The sequence below is a fragment of the Pseudopodoces humilis genome, chromosome 6 (genome assembly GCF_049639895.1).
Source record: "Pseudopodoces humilis isolate 2021_Gansu_Grassland_sample_001 chromosome 6, ASM4963989v1, whole genome shotgun sequence".
Classification (NCBI taxonomy): Eukaryota; Metazoa; Chordata; class Aves; order Passeriformes; family Paridae; genus Pseudopodoces; species Pseudopodoces humilis.
In genome coordinates this window covers 56,620,736-56,644,085 of record NC_142205.1, presented here as the reverse complement: position 1 = coordinate 56,644,085, position 23,350 = coordinate 56,620,736, and the positions used below count along the sequence as shown (strand labels likewise).

Here is a 23,350-nt window from a genome sequence, read left to right as displayed (position 1 = left end):
TGGGAACTTCAGTCCTGCTGTCTCCCTAAAAAGAAATGCACATATAGCATATGGAGTCTGTGTAGGTAGACTTGCAAGGTCTCAGACCAAGAAAGCACTTAATTATATTAATAATGTTAAGCACATGACTTCAGTGAGGATCATATGCTTAAAATTACTCCTGTGCTCCCAGCTAGATCGGTGCCTGTATATGCTTAGTAGTATAATTCAGCTTACTGAAGATGCTTAAACCCAATTTGAGTGATATTTTCTAAGCTATTTTCCCATATATTACATGTACATATAGTACCTGACAGCTACTATGAAATAAAACTAGTTGAACAGGGGAATGCCACTACAGTAATGTTCTCAAGTGACAGAAGTTTGTTACTTCCTTTTCTGCTTGGCTCCCATTACAACTTAATTGTTCTCAAAGGGGAATTGAAGTTTTAATTCTGCAGTATATTTTGTGGGGGGCAGCTAATAGCATTTCTGGATAATTCACAGGGTAGGGTTACTGCTTCTGGTACTAATGGAGAGCACTACAAGCTACAGCTGGTGACTTAATACCAGGTGGTTTCTGGTCTCAGTATGTCTTGATATGAATTAAGTTCATTCTGCACACCAGTTTTGACTGCCTAGAGCATTTTCTTTTTAGCAGCTCCTCCTAGGAACACTCAGAAAATGGGGTTGTTTGTTACTGCCTTGTGATGCAAAACACCCTTTTGTCCTACTGTAAAATGTATCCTACATAAAAAAAAAACCCTGTCTCCAAATCAGCCAACTCTCTCTGCCTTTTTTCCAAGAATACTGTGAGCACAGCCATTGTGTATATTCACATGCTTTAGCTGATGCTGCCTTTCTGAAATTTCCTGGGAATTTAAGCAGTTTTTCACTTAAAATATTTTTTTACTTCATCACAAAATGAAAATAAATAGGACAATCTCACAGACCACAGAAGGACCTTTACTATACGATGCACTGGACCCTCTTGATAATGTGTTGATGGAAATGAGGGAAAGTTGTTTTTTATCAGTAGAAATAAAACTCTGCTCCGGTAATGCAGCTTGCTGTCTATGCAAGAATGTCTGAATGTCAATTTTGTTTATGAAAGCCTGTCTGTGTGCAGTAGAGAATAGATAAAGACACACATTATTTGTATATAAGCCAGAATATTAAATGTTTGTGAATGTCTGTAACATAGAATAATCTTTTTCATTACTTTTTCATGACTGAGGGCTCAGGGGAGCAGGTGAGTCACTGTGAGCTTTCACATCAGCTGATTGCTGGACATTTAAAAAGTATCAAGAAGTGAGGTAGATTTTGTGTAAATGCTGGCAATACCTATAAGGAAACCCAGGAGGATTGGAAAGCTCTGCTGGGCTTTCTGCAGGGCTGGGTCTGCACTCTTAGTCCACAAAACATTGGTCTAATGCTGCAGATGCAGACACAGAGAGGTCATGTGTGCTCTGATGTCTGAAGTTAAGATCTTCTGCCAGCTAAGTGGATATCTTTTAAGGACTTAATCCTACAACTAATGAAGTCAATAGGAGATTATCAGTTGACATCAATGGGCTTGGAGTCAGGCCCTGAAAGATTAAAGTAATCCTGTACTAAGCTTTCAGGTGGCTTCTGCTGTTTCACACCTATATCCCAAAAAGTACGTGCCTTATTTCACTGAATTATTCTGTTGTTGAAAAGAACAAATTTTTCAGCAAAACAGTCTTAAATTTTTTTCAATGTTTCTGAAACATTTTGTCCCAAAACTACTTAGGGAAATATTTATTTATCAGGTTTCTGTAGCCAGAACCCAAATTATTTGGTACAAATTTTCTGCAAATTTGAATTGAAATAAATTTAAAGGGTTGGCTGCATTTTTTATGAGAATGTTACTTTATTTTTTTTTAATATTGCAAAATGAATATAATTAGTTTTTATTTACCACTTGCCTTCTTCCTATTTTTTGCAAGACAAAGGACAACTTTTAAGTTGGACAGAAGATCAAAGTGGTATAACTCCTAAATGAACTGATACATAGATAATCTCAAGGATAGTAAATTAAAATGCATTAATATCTTTTAAGAATTTACATAATTATGGAGAAATTAGCAGAACAGGCTATCCTTGGACTTGTTTTTTCCATGTAGAACTAATCTTACAAATGCCTATTTCATGGATGCAATTAGAGTTACATGTATGAATACTCACTTTCACCATAGTGCAACTTTACACCTGTGGAATTGCTTGTTCATATTTTTAGTGTCTCCATTTTGCATAATTTTACAGGAAAAGGTCCTTGTTTCTCAACCCAAATTAGAGAAAATGTGTACTGAAAAGCTACATTTCATCATGCCAGGGACATCATTCTGGTTTTCAGCTAAGCCGTCTGATCACTGGTCACTGCAATGGGTAACTTTGTGATAAGCACAATAACTGAAGTGATTTCTGCCTTCCTCCAGCTTCAGTCTGTCTGTGTCTGAGCTGTGTGAGGCTGGTACACCTGAATTGTAAATGCACAGCTAAGACACAGTACTTGAAGTCACTATAAAATAACAAAATTCTGTGGAATGACCAAAAGATAAAAGCCTCAGCCTGCTTGGAAGATTTTGATGCACACATTTGTCAGGCACTTTCAAAAATAATAAGCCCCTGCAGCAACCAGGGATTTCTGATGTTTGCTGTGGGTCTAGAAAGGAAGGAGCTGCAAAACCAAATATGGACAAGTGAGTGAAAGAGGGAGATAGATACACAGAGGTGTCATACCAGTGATACAGAATTTATATTCTTATTTATACCTGACTTCCACTTCGTTTAAAATGAAATAGAATAAAGTGCGAGGACTTAAAGGTAAAAAGGGTTTGGATCTGTGTCCCTGTCTGTTAAGAGAAGAAATTTATTCCCAGAGGGGGAGGCTTTGAGTTAGTATTTCTTATTGGGCACAGCAGAAAAATGAGTTTACTGTTTTTCTGAAATGGAGTGAAACAATTTGGAGCTGATTTTGCATAACATCTTTTTATCTATGGAGTAAAGATGTTTCTCCTTATATTCCAATAATACGCCTTCTTTCTGATCAGCAGCACTTAAAAAGAGAGAGATGAGTTTTCTGTCCCAAAATAATGAAGCAGGGGTTTAACACTAGCAGGCATCAGGGAGAGTCATGTTTCTTGCAACAGGTACATTTGTTCTCCTTTAGCAGCAGAAAGGCTGAAAGAATGCTTGAAATGTACAATGTGTTGGGAACAGAGAGGCAGTATCTCCGAATAAAGGAAGAAATGAATGGAATAAAAGATTAGGAGAGAGACACACAGAGACAGAGACAACTCAAACACATACATAAAATCCCTTCTGGAGGCCCTTATCTAATTGCCTCATTTATCTAGTTTCATTTATAAGCTCAGTTTTATTCTGGGACACTCTTGGAGGTTGTGTGAGAATGGCTGCAGAATGACCTAACTGGCAACAGGCTTTCTACAGACCCTTTTTTTTTTTTTTTTTTTTGTATGCCAATTCTCAGGGCAATTACTGCAGTTGCCCTTTTTATATCAGCATCTTGGGTGGCTAGGCCTGGGGTTTGCTCACTCTTTTTAATAGTATAATTTTCTTTTGATAAATAAGCAACTAGGATTTTTTGTGTCTTTTTTTGGTTTGGTTTTTTTTTTATGAGAATACTTCTTTTCCACTGGGAATTCCTATGAAGAAGGATGCCTGCTTTCACACAATATAAAAGATGATTTAAAAATGAACCAAAACAGTTTCACAAAGTATCTCCCCTCTCCCCCTAACCTTCACTTAGATTATATCTTAGTTCTGAAGTTTTTATGGAATGACTCAGAGCAGATTTTTCTTTTTTTTTAAATAAATCAAACTGAAGAATTTTGCTTAAATTTTGTTTAATTTTGAAAGTGATTTTCTGGAGGCAGCACAGTCAATGTGAGTTTTTATCATTGATTTGAATGAGGCCTGGATTTAGTTCTTAGCTCTTACTGGAGTTTTATTTTTGGATTTCCCTAGTAAACTAAATTGTATTTATTATTAAGATCAAAACTCCGAGATCATTGCTTTCTGTTCTCTGCATGACTGTGGCATATATATAGTATTGTGAATCTTCAATTTAGGTGCCATCTGTGGTATGTTTTAAGGCATTAAGCAGTGAGAAAAAGAACTATCACATCTTCCCAGCTGGTTGTTGAAAATAGCATGTCACAGTGGAGTAAAAGTTGGGTTTATTTTTAAATATATTTCATTGAAGAAAGTGTTAAAGATGTTATCTCTGTCAGATATTTAAACTGAAAGTAAAATACTTCAGCGGCTTTCTTGCCTTGCTGATTATGAAGAGTGTAATAAAACCGTGCTGTGTGACAGATTTAGACAGCTGGCTCATTCATGAGAAGTTCACATTTTTGTCACCCACGTTGAATAAGGAAAGATTAGATGCTAAGGTCAATTTACAAAAATGGTTGTCAGGACATTTTTTAATTGTAAAACTTTTTGTGATGGAATTCAGGGGGAAGACTAAAGGCAGAAAGCAGAGGAGACAAAGAGCTGCTATTAACCTACAGATGCTACCACAGGGTTCATTTTAAGATTGGTCACACTGCTTAGCCAATGAAGTGTTCGTGTGACTATAAGGGACCACCCTTTTCTGGGGTGAGAGGGCAATTTGGTCTTCATGCTCATTTAATCCCAAGATGTCTTTCAATGGACTGTCAGTTGAATCTACATTGTGCAAAATTATGCATGCACTTTTTAATGCAGACCATTGTTCTCTGAGCACTTAACCAAGATTTCTCAACCAATTTCCATTTGGCATGAGGTCACTCGAAACCCAGGCAAACATATATGGAAGGCGAATGTAATTGTTCCTCGGAGCTGGAATGTGTGAGACACAGAAATGCAAGTATCAGATATGTTGTAATTTCAGATTTAATACTCACTAAATGAACACCGATAAATTTCTATAAGGGAAAATTTGCTGCATGTTGCTGGCCTGGAGAGATGATTTTACTACTGGAGATTGACACGGTAAAAGTCTTTTAGATATGTTTGGCTAAAGTGTTGTCAATCTTTGATGCATGAGCAGCTACTTCTAAGGACCACAGGATGTGCACACTGGGGCTGCTCTGCTTTCTTTTCTTCGGCAAGATTTTGTAAAAGCTGCAGTAGGTAGTTTTCAGGTAGTGCAAATAAACCTGATAGTTGGTAAGCAGTGAACGAAGAAACTGCAATTAGAGCTGGAGATGAGGACACCAGTTCTGCAGATACACATAATTAATTTATACCTTAGAAAACCTGACTACAGCATGTACACCACATTTATTGATATATTTACAAAGACTGGGTTTACTGTTGGCTCTCCAAGGAACATTTAGAGCTGTGTTTGGCAGGAACTGCTGTAGGTTTTGTACAAGTGACACTGTGCACAGGCAGCACGCGCTTGTGGGAGCTCTCGCTCCGGGACGCCCCATTCCATGTGGCATTGGCAGAGTCTGCCTGTGTATCACCTCCTACATTGTCCTGCTACAGTGGAAATCACTTTATGGACACTTTTAACACATGCTGTAATTTTATTATGGTTGCTGGGCGTCTGCTTTTTTTCTCATCCTGTGTAAATGAACACAAGATGACACAAAGGTACATTTCTAGATTAGATCCACAACACGGTGAAGTGTGTGTTTGCTCTCTCTTTCCCAGTCTTTCCAATTAAGTTGGTGAAAAATGTAACTTTAGTATTTTACAGGACATGGTAAAGCTGTCTCATCTAGGTGATTTCTATATTATAAAAATAAAATAAAATAATATAAATATGTAACATGAACCCAGTGCCCATCGTTAAATAAAAAATATGATAAAAAGCAGACCTTCTAGGATGACTGGTTTTGAAATATGCGAATATAATTTAATTTTTAAACACTTGAAACAATCTTGATATTAAGCTGCGATAACCAGATTTTTGCATCTATGCTAGATAAAGAAATAACATTCTGTAATAGAGTTACATTGATGAAAGTGAAGGTTACAGTCTTACAATGAATTGCCTAGATAGGAATGCATTAAGCAGTTCTGAAATATTGTCTCATGATGGAGTTCAGTTTACCTTAGAAACTGTTACAACTGGATTTTATTAAGTCCAGCAGTTTATACAGCGATGTTTGGAAACTGCTTTCTCACTGCTATAATCAGATAGGTACGGGAACGAGATTTCTGGGATGTCAAAGAATCCATTAAGACATCAGGAATAGTCCTTTGACGAAAATGTGTTTTACAGTGGAATTGCTTCGTAAACTATTTCTCATGAAGAAATAAATATTAAAAAAAGATTCCACTCTCTGCAAAACCGTATTTGTGATAGCGGCTGCGTGTGTATGTGTGCGCGTGTTGGATATCGGGACGTCTGTGGAGACGTGCAGGAATATTTACACACATACAAGGGATTTTTCTGCACAGTGGTGGGTATTACACTTAAATTAATAAAGTAAATCAAATCACCGGTGTTTGTTGCAGGATAACAGTCTTTCAAAAATGACAGGATTCGAAACAAATGCCCGTTGAAAGTGGAGTTTCCAAATAGTCCCAAGAAACTATACAATATAGCTGGTTAGATCCAGCAAATAAGATGTCATGTCTAGGATCTGATCAAGAATACCTGCCCTTGTCACTCTTCGGATGTTTCTATCCACTTGTTCACACTGGGGGCCCAGATAGCCTTTTTTACATAAGCATTTATTGGGCCTTACACAGACACCTCCATGTCGACAGGCTGGGTCACATTTTGCTGTGGGTGAAAAAAACAGTGATTTTCTAATTTGTTTAGAACATCACAAACAACAAAAAAAATTATATAGCACACATTCATTTAGAGCTTTTTTAACCTTATCATGATAAAGTATATAAATTAAAAACAATGTAGAAAAGGTGAAATTTTAGGAGTGTTGAAAGCATATTTTTTTAAGTTTTAGAATATTAGGGGGAAGAAGTAATTTTGTTTATCTGAGAATGACAGCCAGGAAAGACTGATAAAATCAAATAACAGATTTTTTTGAAATGCTCAATTTCCATATTCAGGTTTCATTTAGGACTCTCAGGCAAACTCCTTTGTATACTCAAAGTTCTGCACTACACATGAGACTTAGCAAAGCAAAGCACTCCTTTGGCTCTTGAATCACTTAGTGCTGGGACCAAAATTGAATTCCTGTTGGAGGAAAAAGAGCCAGTGCATTTTTTCAACCTTTTTTATCAGTTATATAAGTTTCAAAGTTTTCCTCTCTCTTTAGCAGATGATTTATCAGTAGAGTTCTAGATTAATCAGCTTGCTTCAGTTTTTCAAATATAGCTCCTGTTCTAAATTGTAGCCAGTGTCAGCAAAATTAATAATAAATAACTTTAGTTGTGGAAGTATTTTCTTCTGAGGTAGTCACAGGACTGTGATATATATAATGTATATGATATATCTTTCTGCAGGTGTTATGCTACTTAATGTTATCTATTGCAATGAACTTTAATATGGATTTATGGATATTTATAATACACTATAGAAACACAGGTTTTCTTGATTTTATCCAAGAGTTTCTTAGCTACATGAAAAGGAAACTCATACCTCATAAGGTAAATGTCCTTATTTAAACTATAATAGTAGCCTGAGATTCAACTTGGAACATCCCTATTAATTTTTGTGCGGGATACAGGGATGGAAGTTCCTTAGTCTACATATTTTCTGTGGCTTTCTTGCTCATTGTGTCCATCAATTCATCTATCATAAAGCTGTGATTTTTGAAACAAAACAGGTTATTCAAGACCCATTTATGTTCATGTTGGAGGCATTATTTATTTTTAAGTTCCCTTTGGACAAAGGTTGTAGAATGGGCCTCATCTCTAAGTGCAGGAAGGCTCTGACAAGTGAGAACAATTGAGATATTGGGCCACATTACCTCATCCATTTCTCTAACCTGCCTTCATTGCTGGGTTGTAGATGGTCAGCTCATGAATCTTTGCCAGCAAGATACTTTATTAGTGATTAATTAATTTAATTTCATTCCAAAGTCACTCCTGCTCATCACTAAAAACCTGGAGGTTGCTGAAATTTACACTCCAGCCTATAAGGATTTCAAAGCTGACCCTGCTTCACCAGGGTCCTTCTAAGTACCTTTCCAACCTGAATTATCCGTAATCCACCATGGGATCCTTGTTTTCCCTTAGTCCTTGCTATTTCTTTGAGTTCTACTGCCACAATATTAAACATCTCTTTTTGTGGGCATCTGGTCAAACTTGCTGACTAAATACACCCAGTCAGAGGACTCTGCTGATGCTGAGGAACAAAATCTTTGTCATAACATTTCCTGCTTCCCAGGCTGGCTCTGGAACATCTGCCCTGGCCAAAATGACGCAGCTCAGACAGAGCCACAGCTTCTGAGACAGTCATGGCACAGGTGTGGCACTCCAGGCTCATTCACCTCATCCCATGGCTGGCACACCCATCATCTTAGTTTGATCACAGTCACTTTTCCAAGTCCCTTTTAAAAGCTAAAGCAACAAGATAGGACTTGATGAAATCACTGTAATAATGGATCACAATAACGTTGATTATTAGCTGTTTTGTGATGTGTTGTACATAGAATTCTCTTTAACAAACTGGAGCCATTTCATTTGGTAGGATCAAAAGCAAGAATGTACCAAAACTAAAAAATCTGCATTAAATTAGTGAAGTGCGAAAGATGCAATGGGGACCTGCAGTTCTGATCTACCATCTTTCCTGACAAGTCACCTCTCTTTGACACTGACAGCGATAATACTGCAAGTGGAAGGACATGTATTGACTGCATCTCCTTTCATTTGAAAATCCTGGTGGAAAAAAAAAGAACACTGTTGTCATGTTTATGCTGTCAATTGCATTCTGCACTGCCTCACAATGCATTAGATGTTTTAGCAGTTGAATTCATCTAAAGACTTATTGTTCTCCTGCAGCTCATGAAATCAGTATTTTCTAATGTCTTAGAACTGAAGGCCAATATGTTGGTCAATATATACTGGAAATTTCTCTGAGCAAATAATTAAAAGCCAATTATGACACGTCACTGCTTTTTTCACTTGTTGCTATGAATCTGTATACAAACCAGTTCTGCAGAACTCTCCTTCCCAGCCTTGATTACAGCAGCATTTTCCTGTGGGAGTGCAGTGCCCGTTCCGACAATGCCTTGAGCATTCAGATGTCAGTATCTGTGCAGGCTGAGCTGTTCTTTTGCATTCTTCAGGGACTAAAGGCCTGAATTAAACCATACAAACCAAGCAAAGAGTTAAAAGTTGGGATCAAGAAGAAAAATTCTGATTTTTTTATTGAAGGCCTAATTCTCTGCTGTAGTATTATCGGTGGGAGAAATCATAAGATTTCTTTTTTCCTCAGAAAAAGCAGTAAGCCCAGAGATGATATGCTACAGTGCAGAAAAATACAGTGCAATTTGCTATTATTTCATGTCACTGCCTTCAGAGATCTTCCACAATATTAAGCAATAGTCCTTGAGAATACTTGAAGCATGAATCTGCCAAAACCAGCTTGCTGAAGGTTTATCTTCATAAAGCTGCCAGTTTATCGCAGGCAGCATCTAATGGTGTTTTTTGTTTGCATTTCTAGCTGGTCTAGATTTCCTCTAAGAAAGGGGAAAGAGTAACCTGAACAAGTTTTATGTCACGCATTATGACTTGTAATAATTTTGCAGAAGTGTTTCCTCTGTCTACAAATTCAGTTTTAAACTGCCAGCTTTTTTTTTATCTTTATTTTTATTTTTATTTTTATTTTTATTATTTTTATTTTTATTTTTATTTTTATTTTTATTTTTACTTTTATTTTTATTTTTATTTTTATTTATTAATATGATGATATTCCATCATATCCATGGAATGATACTTGGATTGTGCATTCTGGATGCTTCTTAAAGCACCTGAGCATCAGAAAAGACTTTTTCACTCTGAGAGTGACCAAGCACTAGCACAGGTTGCTCAGAGAGTTGTGGAGTCTCCATCACTGGAGATACCCAGAAGTTGTCTGGATATGGTCCTGGGAAATTGGCTGTGGGAGTCCCTGTTTGAGCAGGGGGGTTGGACCAGGTGCCCTCCAGAGGTGCCTTCTAAACTCATCAGGTGATTTTGTGGAATGTATGCATGAAGGAAATTCTAGTTCAGATGACTTAAAAAATTTCTGACACCGGATGTTTTGGTTAGGATGATAGAATCATCTGAAGGCTACAGGTTCCCAGTAGAGGTACCATGTTTTATCTCTGCTGTAGGTTAGTTGCACAGGTACAAGTTTGGAAAAGAATGTCATGATCTCCCAAGTGATCTAATCAAGTAATTGAATAGGAGCATCATGGAAAATTAAGTTAATTAGTGGCAAATACAAAATTACTCATTCCCAAGAAAATTGTCTTAACTACTACCATACATACTAAGCTTGAAATGAGCAAGGAAAAAATTCTAACAGTTTTGTGGAGAGCTTAGAGAAACCTTGTCTAAGAGTCCAGCTAGAATCCAAACAAACCAAAACAAAATTCTATGAAATTCTACGAAATTCTATGAAATTCTATGAAATGAAATGAAATGAAATGAAATTAAATGAATAGAATAGAATAAAACATTGTTCATTATACTGACATCAGTATTACCACCCCAAATATATGCAAACAGCTGGAGTAGCAGCTTGTGCATGGATTACTCCGTCACATATTACATTCCCAGACTGACACTCCTGTGCAAGAGGAAAGGATAGTTTTTGGGTTCTGAGAAAGAATGGGTATGACGGAGGTGTGGAAAATGGTGACAGAAGAAAAAGAGGAGAAAAATTTGGCATTCTTGTTTATCTCCCATTTCAACATCAGAAGAAACATCAGGGAAAAAAAAAAATAAGCTAAAGAAAATACAAGTTACTAGCTGAACTCATGGCTACTGAGATATCAAAAGATATCCGAAGCCCATGTTCTGCTAGGATTTTAAGTTTTTGTGCAGAATGAGACCATTCAAAGTAATATTAGATAGGGTAAAAATATTTTTTTTAAAAGATAAGCATTCATACCTTAGTTCCTCATTAGCTGACTGGGCTTACATTTCCCCCTCCCATTTTGGCATGCATCTTGTTAATGGTCCACTACAGGGTTTCTTGCATTTTCCTTGAAACTGAGTGATACAGTACAGGCCCAGAGGTTTGTTTCAGCATAGCACTTTCTCTGCCCAGTCTTAATTACTACCATGATTATTTAAACATCCACACACAAGAACTGGTTCCCCAAAGATGTTAAGGACAGAAGGAATGTGTAGATGCTTCTTTAGCGTAGCATCAACCCCTGATTTCCAAAGCATTTCTGAGAATCAGACTGAAGGTCCTGTATTATTTAAGGGCTTCAAAACATGTTTTGACACCTTTGGTGCAGCATATTTGAAACCCTTTCAGTTTCACTGTTTACATATTTCCACAGCTGTCTTTTAAGTAGAACACATTATTTTTTTCACCTGTAAAAGGAATTCCAGTTCTGTAATGAGCAATGAGTGTATTACATATGATCTGGTTAAGAAAGTTCCTACACTTAAAAAATCATAAGCAATATTCACATGCAATGCTGTTTTGGAAATGGTTCTAGAAAATAATATGATTTTCAGTGGAGACTTGTTCAGATGTAAAGTAAAAAGATCTGTCTTCTAAGTCCTACATCTGGAAAAAAAAAATCTACATTTGAAATTATTTCTGTATAGCCAACTGCATAGGATGCAACATTTTCTTTCTATCTATCTATCTATCTATCTATCTATCTATCTATCTATCTATCTATCTATCTATCTATCTATCTATCTATCTATCTACCTATCCATCCATCCATCTATCCATCCATCCATCTATCCATCTATCCATCTATCCATCTATCTCATTATTTAAAGCTAATTAATTTCAAGTTACTTTAAATGGGAGACTTGTCTTTCTCTTGCTCAAACACAAGTACAGTACAGTGTTTAGCAGGAAGCATAACCTCAGGCTCCTGGAGCATCTCTTGGAAAAGAGCTCCAGTGCCATATCTTCAGCAAAGAATGACCTCGTAAGTCACAAAGGTATTTTATTTGGGAAGATAATGATTTATTTTATTCATAGATGTGAAGTATTTGTCTATGATAGTGCTATAATATATCTCTTTGTATGCAATTAGGAAGGCAGAAGTCACACTTCTTTGTATCCAGCTGAGCATGGCTGGTCACTTTTATGATTTAAAGTTTTCTGCCACTCTCAGTACTTGTGAATATAACCTTGCCTTTTATTCTACCATCAATCAAGAACTTGCACTCATCAGCCTTGGATAATATTTATTAATGGTGGGGTGGAGTAGCAACAAAGATGGAAAAAATTTTGGTTGGCAGAGTTCCTTAGGAGAAGAGGAATACAAATGCAGCTGTAGCGGAATCCTCGCGTGTGAGAACCGCCGGTTTTCCTTAGCTGTGCTCTGGGAAAAGCCACACTTCTTTCTCAGGATTCGAGCACTGCTCTGGGACCAACACGTATTGAGAGAAAGCCTCTGCCCCACAGTGCTCATACTTTGCATTCTTAGGGCGTGGAAGGAGTGGAAATCTTCAGGCTCAGCACAAGTTGAAGTGACTCTCACAAAGATAACCTGAAACTGACTGTTGGGAGTTGATCTCTCCCGCACTTAGACAGGACCATGACTTTGTTTATATAACCAGTGCTTCGCTGTGTCTCCTGACATGGAAAATGGAGGGGAATAGATGGAGCCACACTCTGGGCTGGAGGAAACTTTTTTCCTTGTATCCCTCAATCTATAAAACTCTAAAGAGTACAGCTTGATTGCTCTTACAGTAAGCACTATTTGGTTCGCAGAGAGTCAGCCAAAAATGTAGCTGATAATGACTATTTATATGGTCCGTACAATTCTAGTTATCTTAAAGAGCTGTTCATATATACAGTACAGTACAGTATATCTTGCTTGTTAAAACAGGCTTTCATGAAACTGTATAACAACTTTAAATGTATGGAACATGGAGGAAAAGTTGTACTGGGGGCTGGGGCCTCGCTGGATCCCTTTGCTGACGTGTGCAGTGAGCTGGGAATTCTTGACTGTGCAATGCGTAAAATAATTTTTGCTGCCTTACCATAGCTAGTAGAAGAAAGCAACCTCTACTGTTTAGAGGCATATAAAAGTCCAACATGCTTTAATAGATTAAAACTCATCCTGGCATAGCTCAGGACTTCATGCTTTCTTTATGGCATCTCTTTGCAGCTCCACTAAACACATAGAGAGATTTAGTTGCTGTATGTGCTATCTGTAACTCGGACATGCATAAATCAACACAAATGGAGGGCCAAACTCAGCAGTAAAATAATGGTACTGAAGAGAAAACAATTCCTCAACCAGGAGTTTGACACAATATCAAAAATTTCTACTTCCCTACTAAAGTGAGGGGGAAAAAAAAAAGGCAGACAAAATTCCTGGATGTTCAGATTCAAACAAGAGATGTTGCTGTAGAAATCCTGACACAAAATAAATGGAATGTTATGCTTCAGCTTTCTGCACATAATATTTAGGTATTGGAAATATATATTCTATATATATATATATTTGTGTATATATATGTATATATGTATATTTACATATACTATATTTGTATCTATATAAATATATATAAAAGATACACTTAAGTATGTCACTAACATTTGTGCATTAGTTGTTGAGGTTTTTTCCTTTATAAGGGAACATGTCAAGAAAAAAAAATTTTGTTTCACTCCTTGTCATAACCTAAATTTACTACTTGTCATAGAATAAATATAGCATCTCTTCAGGTACAGCTTCTAAAATTAAAAAAGTATACCTTCAGTCCTGGGAGAGATGCCAAAAGCTCGTTACTTGTCTCCAGATTTACTACATGGGAATAATGTGGAAAAAACTCACGGCTTTTAAGATTTAAACTCAGCAGCATATCAAATTTATTCTTATATGGTATACTTGTTCATGACCTCTAGTCTTAAGAAATTCTGTCATGTTTGAAAACTAGTCCCTAGTGAAGCCTGTATCAATGTTAATAGCTAAGAGGTCAATGCAACTGCTAAACAGTTTGTATTACTGTCAGGGTGGTCATGAAAACAACACCTGCTGCATGAGCACTTGGCAGCTGGGTCAACAGGCACTGTGGGAATTTATCAATTTAGGGGGCCACTTGCATAACACTTTGACTGATGAATTGGGAACGACTGGCTTACTGGGCTAAAGCTGCTCTATTATGTGTGACTTTCTTTAGGATGGCAGAGGCTTCCTACAGGCTCCAGAAAATAAGCAAAAGATAAACTGAGCTGTTTTTTTCCTTATAAAGTGATAAAAAGTGAGAACTCCTTAATAGCCAATGCTAGAAAGACTTTAAGAAAAGGGAGAAAAAAATATGAAACCAAAACAAAAACTTTTACAGTCAGTGAGCTGTGATGTGATTGAAAAAAATCCTTAGGTTTTTCCATCGTGGTTACAAAGGAGTTTTTGTGAAGTGCTTCTGTAAAGTGAAACTCTCTAGACTGGTATTTGCAAAAAGCTCTAATTTCTCTTTAGTGTCTCTCGTGGGAATAGTAACTACATGTGGGTAGGTAAATGAGATAAGAATTTTGCATGCTCCGGCTAAACTAAACAAAATTAGACATTAATTCTGGCTTTCCATTCCCCCAAATGACTAAGGGATAGTAACTTTCTGAACAGAAAGAAATCATATGGCCCACCTGGGTTGGTGAGGGCATTCACCAACAAAATTGGCTCCTTCTACAGAGTTTCCAGTAGGAGCTTTGGAGTTTATCTACAACCCATCAGAACTGAGTATATTGATGCAGATTACTTTAAAATTGTGTGTTTCCATTTCCACAGGAATTAAAGTCTCAAACAGAGCTTCACTTTCATAAATACTTTTCTTCTGTCATACCACCAAACACTCCTGACTCATATTAAAAAAATCAAATCACTAATGGTTTTCTAAAGAGCCTGAACAGCGTCAAAATGAGGTATGACCTAGATACTGTCCCTTCGTGTCTGAAATCAGTCTGTTTGGAAATGCTCTCCGACAGCGGAAATCCCGGAAGGTGATGATGGAAAGGATGATAAGTGGAATTATATACTCTGGAGGGGCATGAAAGAGGAGTGAGATGGTTTGAATCAAGTTCAAGTTTCAATCCAAGGGGAAGCAGCTATTCCGGCTGTTGATATGAAACACATTGAAATCCAGATCTATAAGGTGTTACAAGGAGAGGAAGAGGAAATCTTCTTCTGTGTGCCGGAACACTTAATGAGGCTCTGCCCTCTTCCATAAAAATCACCTGCTGGCTTCAGAGAGCCATCCTGCTCAGAACAATTACTCATGCCCTTTGGAATCACTGTATGGATGGTGGCAAACTCTTAAAGATTCACGCTTAAATCTTCACAGCACATCTTTTAAAAGGAAAGCTTTCGCATTGTCTGTCATTTCCAGACTCTTCTCTGGGTATCTTTCCTTTTATCTGTAATTTCCTTAGAAATTAAAGTGATCATATTATAAGCACTCTAAAAGAAGACTTACAAAGCCTCTTTATGGCTGTTTTTCCAACACCCAAAGTTTATTTTCTTACTTTTTGGCCTAGTTATAATGTTTAAATTACAGACTGTGTGGACCTATCAACAGATCTTACTTATTTAAATATCCATTTTCACACCTGGTTTTCTCCTCTCATCATGCTAGAAAAATGATTACTTTTCCTTTTCTAATGTTTTTTTCTCCTATTTTCTCTGTTGTCAACTAACTGGAATCTTTTGACTTCTATACATTTTCTACAGCACTGCTTACTCGGTTGTTTTTTCTTTTCAATTCATCAATACTTTTGTGATTGATATTATTGTGTATTTTTAGAAACAGAAAACATGACAGAAAAGTTATGAAACAAAGTAGAAAACTAGAAAATAAAAATGTTTTGGTTTTTGGCCACAAAAACAATTTATAAAATCTTAGTATTTGCATTGACCTTCAGGATGTCTGGCTAGCCCTACATTTTAGCTGTGAAGAACATAAGTATTTCTCCCTTTATTTTCTCACTAGTTCCAATCCCTGGAAAGTAGTGGTAACGGGTTTTTTTTAAATAATCATCAAACAATGGATAAATTTTTCAGAGACAGTTTTAACTTAAGAACTTCTTAACTGCCAGTTTAACTAATGTGCTCAGTGTTAGGTTTATGTGCTTGTAATTTTTAATGTTTCTCACATGTCCTCCATCCTCAAAGCTAAAGATGCCATTGGCTATACTCATTTCTCTATGGGATTTTTGGTAATATGTAGAATACTTATATTTTGCAGCACTTCACATACTTAGGGCTTTTTTTTTAATCATGTCACTGTCTGTGAGCTCTCAGGCACTAATGTATCATTGTAACAACCTTTTTACAAAGAGAAGGATTGTTTCTCTCCATGCTTTCAGTGGGAGTCTATTTAGTTATTGATACAAAGTATTTGGAAGAACCAAACAAAAGTTTTGCTGTGGTCCCTGGAATTCTGTATTTCAAACTGCTTTGATAATTGTGGGATTCAGAACTTCTGTGTTGATCATGTTCATCAATTTGTCATGTATCACCTCAGTTTAACACCTCATTTCTGTTACACTTGAAGGATTGTTTTAGGATGGGACTTTCCCATTGCTGAGCATTGAAGACCAATCCAAAGAGTTCTCTGGATTGCCCTCATCTTCTGATCACCTAATGTTTTAACCTGCCCACTTAATTTGATTTTTTTCTATATCCAAGTAATAGATTTCTGTCTTAAGCCATATTTGAGACAAGAAAAATAGGAGTCATGGTTATGTTTGATTATGCAGTGCTTTTCTACAGGACGAAAGGACGTGGCCTCAGGCTGAGCCAGGGAAAGTTCAGGTTGGACATCAGGAAGTATTTTTTCACTGAAAGGGTTTTTAAGCATTAGAATGGACTTCCCAAGGAAGTGGTGGAATCACCATCCCTGGAGGTGCTCAAGAAACACCTGGACATGGCACTCAGCGCTCTGGTTTAGTTGACAAGGTGGTGATCTGTCAAAGGTTGGACTTGATGATCTTAGAGGTATTTTCCAACCTTAATGTTTCTATGATTCTGAAAAGATCAAAAGAAATAAAATCCTTCACCTTCATATAATGTGTATTTTTTAAAATGAAAGAATAGTTTTGTAAGCTTGCAGCAGCTTACAAATGACCACTAAAAGAAGAAGGATGGGTTTGCATGGAATTGTTAATTTCCAGCAAGGGGCTTCTGCAAGGTATGATAATTTTGTTTTTCTACGCTGCCTCAGGCATAGAAGATTCTCTTTAGAGACCTTAGAGACCTCTTTAGACCTTAACAGGTCCTCCAGGGGCCACCTCTCACAGGGGTTTTTTAATGAGTAATGAATTTCTAAGATATGACAAATCAATAGTTTCATGATTTTATTTTTACCTGCTACTCGTAGTTCACCTGTAGCATCTTTACTTTGTGTTCTACAAAGCTTAGTGTGGTAGGGTTTATGTGAATATTCATTGTATTGGTATGGTGCACACCACAAGGAAAAGGAACAAACTATTAACATGGAAAAGAATGTTATTATCTTGTAAATAACAATATTTTGTTACTAAAACTTCACATAAGCATTTGTCAAAGCCATGGAATTTTTAAGTTGTTTACATGGGTGGTATGAACTTAGCATGGAAGGGTAAATACATCTGCAGTGTGCTATTGTGGAAGTCACTCATTATCCTTCCCTTAAAAGCTGCAATGGTGTGAGACTGAAAAACAAGAAAACTCAAAACTTTGCCTGAATGAAAATTATCCCATGTTTCTGAGAAGTGTTACCAAAAACTATATCCCTTTGCCACAGTCTGTTTAATTTCAACAGTGTGCCAATTTACAAAAGTATTTTATAGTTTTCTGGTTACTTTCACCAGTAACCAAACACAGTCTTGACCCTTTTCCATGCATGAGAACAGCCAACCGTGAGGCAGCAATGGGAGGTCTGGCCTTTCAGGTATGTCAGCTGAAGACCACCCTACTGGAAGAGGTAACAAGAACAAAAACCTGAGGTCAAACAAGGCAGCCCCATGTAATTAGATACTAATAGTGGATTTAGGGTGTAAAATTCACTTAAAACCATACACCAACAGACTAAACAATCCCAGGAAGAATGGCAAGTTTTGTTCTAAAAAAATGTTTTCAATACCAGAAAGCATAAATAAAACATACATAATAACCTTGACTGACAGACTGCTCCAACCTGCAGTAACATCTGCTTACGAGCTATTTGCTGTAGTTTTGGGATAGTACAATTATAAAACACTAAAACTCTGCTACCACTGAAATTCTACTGTAACTTATAGTACAGTGTGCATCCAATGTCATGATTTTCTTGTTGTATTCCCTTGTTATCCCACTAACAATGTTTAGAATTTTTGTTTGACAAGAACATAAATTCCTCCCTTAACAGCAAAGCCAAAAATAGAAGTTTGACTGTATCTGATACTCGTGGAGGAACATGCTGAAGTAGATGCTGAACAAATAGGCAGCTCCTTTTGTAGGGTATGATGGGGTCAAAGTAATTATACAAGAAACTTCATTTCTGTTGGCTGTCTCATTTTGTGTTGACTTCTGATACTTTTGCAGGATGGATGTGCTACTTTTACATGTCACAACTTGGTCTGATAGAGCAGCAAGATCCATCATGAAGAACATGGTATTCCCCCAGCTAAAGTGAGTATCTCTCTGCTAGTCATCAGCTCTTATTGCTGCTGGGGCCCCTGAGTCATACTGGAAACTGGTTCTTTGCAGTCCTTCCAGATTCCTTAATATTTTCATACCTCCAGCTGCTCTGCACAGATCATGTCTTGAGGAACTTTGGTTTGATAATTTTCATTTGTCCTCATTTTACAAATGGTAAATTAGTCTAATTTATTAGAACAGTCCTATCAATTCCATGTCTTATAAATCACTTGAGTGGGATTTATAAGCTTTGGAAGCAGTTCTTTAAGAACTGTTAAAGAATTTCTTGTATTTCTGGCACAGAGTCCAAGGACAGAGGATTTTCCTCCTTGGTGCTCCAAGGGAGAGACAGGTGATGGAAGGGGTATGGAAGGATGTTGAAAACTAGTAAGCAGTGACAACTCACACCCTCTGAGAACTGAGTCCTCTCTATTATTGTCCATTGGTGGTATCTCCTGTACAACAGAAGAAATGTTTGGGAAAGACTGAACCTTAGAGTACCTTACAGCTTACTTATGGCCAAACTGACACTGGCTAGGACTGCCAAGTTATTTTCTGGATTTGCTTTTTAGTACACAGAGCAGGTACTGTCACACAGTGCTGATTTTTGGAGCCAGCTGCTGTTGTGCACTGTCCCACCACAGCAGCAGGTGAGGAAGCAGCAGCACTGAGGAGAATTCCAGCATCTGCCTTCCACTGATGCTGCAAAACTTTTTGTTGTACTTACAAATCATTTGGCTTCAGAACTACCAGAAGCATCTTTTACCAGTCCATATGGTCCCACATTAAGTAAGTCTACTTCTCTATGAAAACATGTTAAAAATATACATCGAGGTGGGAAAGTGGGCAGCTTTCAGCACAATGTCAACCTGTAAAAATTCCCAGAAGTTAGTGCTGGTTACCCCTCTGTTGTTATGACATTCACTTCCTATGAGACAGTGAATCTATTCTGCTTGCTTCTGCTGGAATATTTACTTTTAGGGAGCCCCCTGCATAGAGAATTTTCCTTTTTATTGAATGTCAGTATTGCATAATTCAGCCACATGAAGAGAACTGCAGTTACCTTCTGGTTTTTAACCTACTGAAGGAAAGGCTGATCCCAAAGAGAAGTGCAGTACTCACCTTTTTGGGTCAACAATCTTGTAGAGTTTTCCACTGTGAGGCTGTGTCATACTTTTACTGCTTGATAATATGTAAATCTCACCTGTTAGGGAAAACAGTGCCAAAAATTACTTCTCCTTTCCTAAGATGTTAAATACAAGACTTTTGTGAGCTGGTTGTATTTGCAAAATGAGATTAAAAAAAGTTCAGAAGAAACACTGAAATATACAACAGAATCATTTGCTAATTGAAAATTTATATAAGTACTTTCCCCAAATTGATGCTAAAATGTGAAAAATATTCTATCATAAGAGGTTTTTTTTTCCATGTAGTATAAAATTGCTTAACAAAATTAAATTGGTGTGGAAAGGAGAAGAGGGGTAAGTCTGCTCAAGCAATATCTTTGCCCCTTAATTCTGTAATGCTGGAAATAAAAGCAAGTATTTTAGACATTGTGTCATAGTGAGTGCCACAGTTCACAGCATGTGAGTACACACTAAGGACTTTTGCCCCTTCCAGCAGCACATTCTCTTCTCAATTCTTCCTACATGGCTTCTGAGGTATAGCTGAGAGCAGTGTAGACAGCTTTGTCAAAGACAGCCTTCTTTTTAAACATTTACTATAGTTATGAACAATTCAGCAGGAATTACTGATAAGCCTCTTTAATTTAAGAACAATTCTTTTAGTATTTACCTAATTCATCTTCTCCAAATCCCAAGACAGGGCCTGAAAAGAAACCTCTACATGAGCCGGTGTTGCCAAGACAGAGGGGTTTCTCTTGCCACTGTTTGGTTGCAGGACTCTGTTGCAGTGTTAAAAAATTTCTACATTCAAAAACACATAAAAAAAAGAAAAGTTATATTACATTTTGAGCAGAGAGTTTTCATTGTCCAGATAAATAAGTAAACACTCGCTGCAAGTAGCTTCATGGATACATCTGTGCAGCTCCTTGTCTTAAGACTTCCTGTACTTTTTTTCCAAGGATTAGGTTTGTCTGTATGTCACCATTCATTAGAATGCTGTGCTATTTTATTCCCAGATCTAGAATCTAATCTGCATTACCACACTGCTAAACTGGCAAAGTGACACAATACACAAGACTGTTGGTGTGGCTTTTTACAGGCAGCTGGGTGACTAAATACACTTCACATGCATTTTTAAGAGTGAGTCTGTACAAAACCTACCCATTGCGGTCTCCAAACACATAACTTCCATAGAGCCTCTCCGACTGGCAGCCCCGATACACAAATCCACCAACCAGGGACCCACTGCTAAACGGTTTGAATTCTAGAAGTGAGGGCTCACTCTCTGAAAAGGAACTACCATAGCATTAGATCATATGCATTTTCACATTGATGAACATTTAGGAAAATCTTACTGCTTCAAGAAAAGAGATTAATTCCATTTAGATACTCCTCAGAATTCAAGATGTGCTGCCAAAAATGAGACGTTAAAAAGAAAATCAGAAAATTACAACAAAGTCTGTTTGTGAAACAATCCATTAGAGATTTCAGAAGGAGAGACTATTATTGCTTTCTTCCATGTGCACAAGCTGGGAGAATAAAACTACATAAAGATTATGCTTATTATTTCCATTGAAATCCATGAGATTACTGCTATTAATTTCTACATGTCAATCCAGTCTGCAGACTGGATCTCCTAAACTTAAGGAACAAAATAACCCCCATTCACTGTAGAGTCCAATGCAGAAATTCCAGTGATTTTCAGTAGAATTAGTTTTGAGATCCTTTCAGTGGTTTGAGAAACTTTCCTAATCACAGTTTTAAACATGGTATGTGTGTTATATCCCACAAAACACTACTATTACTGGCTGTATCTTCTCATGGTAATTTATTTTATGCTGCTGTAGTAGTTGCAACTACTACATGTTTTTTCCCTTTTTTATTTCACAAAACCACAGAGTTTAGTCCTATCAAACAATTCTTCAAGGAAGTTTCAGTTTACATGTTCCTATTCATGCAATCAAATACTGCTTAGGGTACAAGCTGGCTATATTTGACATCCTAGCTGCATAATTTTAAAAAAAGCCAAGGCTAGGAGACTGTTTTTAATAGGATTTTTTTTTTCAGTCAGGGGGATATCTGCAAGTCTTTGATAAATGCATTTCCCAAACTGTTTTACATGAGTTAGAGCTGAAATTTAATGGGGGAGAAAAGGATGGTGAACTCTTTTTATTGAAGCCATTGACCCACAGCCTAGTATTAATATTGGCAAGCTGCTATGGATAGACACAATATTGCTTAGTTTACTCTGCAATAAGGATGCAGTCAAAATTCCATTGGAGCAGTGGTTAACCAAATATTATTCTTTGGTTTGGCTTTTATAAAAAGGACTCAGAAAATCCATGCAATAACTGAAGTAGTACAATTGCATTATGCTGTTGTGTACTGTTGTGCCAGCCAGCACAGCTGCTTTGCTTTTAGGGGAAGTACAGGTGGGAGAACCTAGGGATGTGAATTAGAAAGGGAAATGCTACATATTCCAGGTAACAGGCCAGTTCTCAATGCCTTTACACACCGTTGGCATTTATCACATGTTACCATCAGGAATTTACAAGCTGGTAAATGGGCAGTCAAGACAGGTGATAGCCCAGAGGAAGTGTCACCTGGCTTGCTTGAACTAGGAAGGGATCTTGGTGAGCATCAGTTAAACATCAAACTAAAATTGTGACTAGCAATTGCATCAATTCAGAGTGAGCATGAAGCATGTTAATATTTTTAAGTCCCTAATTGAGGGTATTTATCTTTTTGTAATCTAATCTAAACTAGCCATTTATTATGAAGTAGTAGCATAGTGCCTTTTTCTAAGTTTTTTATTTTTAGTAATATTTAAACAGAGCTCAGTCATTTCCCTGTTTGGTTGTGGTCTGTTGTTGTCTATCTCACTTTTTCCATTATAAGAGGCACATTACATGAGGTTTCCATTCTCTGTCTTAAAAGGTTATTTGTGAAAGACTAAGAATACATTTTCACCATTTCCTGATATTCCAAAATATTCTCTTTATGAGCCAAAATATGCAGCAACAGTGAGATCTTTGACAGACTAGCAACTGTCAAATTTGTTAAATCTTATTTACATGATATTCTACACCAACAAGAACAAAGTTGAGTCATTTCAATTTGGTTTTGCCCTGCATCTTTTATCCACTTCTACATCTAAGTTTTCTCTTGAAAAGACAGAACTTTTCACTTCTATCTCAGATAAGTTATCTATCCTATCTATGCAGTAAGTTTCCTATCATGGCTATACAGGTATTTACTTATTCTCTTCTGCTTTCTGTTTATTATTCCATGGACATAGAACCTGACTGTTGCCAGCAGCTTTACACTGGATAGAACTTACCATAGTCTTTGCCCTTTATTATTTGTAAGATCCTTGCTGAAGATCTGTTCTTTCCATTTGAATCTGAACAAAGTATAGTTAAATTGATGTTTACATCTGTTGGGTGCCGGTCCACAGCACACCTTTAAAACAAGAGAAAAAAAGAGAAAATCCATGAGGAA

At 37.0% G+C, this 23,350-nt stretch overlaps 1 protein-coding gene across 1 annotated transcript in view; it reads right to left on the bottom strand.

Moving 5' to 3' along the window:
- Window positions 1-5,523: 5,523 nt before the first annotated feature.
- The window catches only part of HHIP (hedgehog interacting protein), a 69,135-nt gene continuing 51,308 nt past the window's right edge, over window positions 5,524-23,350 (bottom strand). Inside the window, exons 8-13 of the mRNA XM_005525607.3 lie at window positions 23,190-23,311; window positions 21,011-21,134; window positions 20,520-20,650; window positions 19,848-19,929; window positions 9,087-9,235; window positions 5,524-6,751 (exon numbers count right to left, since the gene is read on the bottom strand). Coding sequence (XP_005525664.2) covers window positions 6,558-6,751; window positions 9,087-9,235; window positions 19,848-19,929; window positions 20,520-20,650; window positions 21,011-21,134; window positions 23,190-23,311 — 802 coding nt within the window. The 3' untranslated portion in view covers window positions 5,524-6,557. The remainder of the gene's footprint in view (window positions 6,752-9,086; window positions 9,236-19,847; window positions 19,930-20,519; window positions 20,651-21,010; window positions 21,135-23,189; window positions 23,312-23,350) is intronic.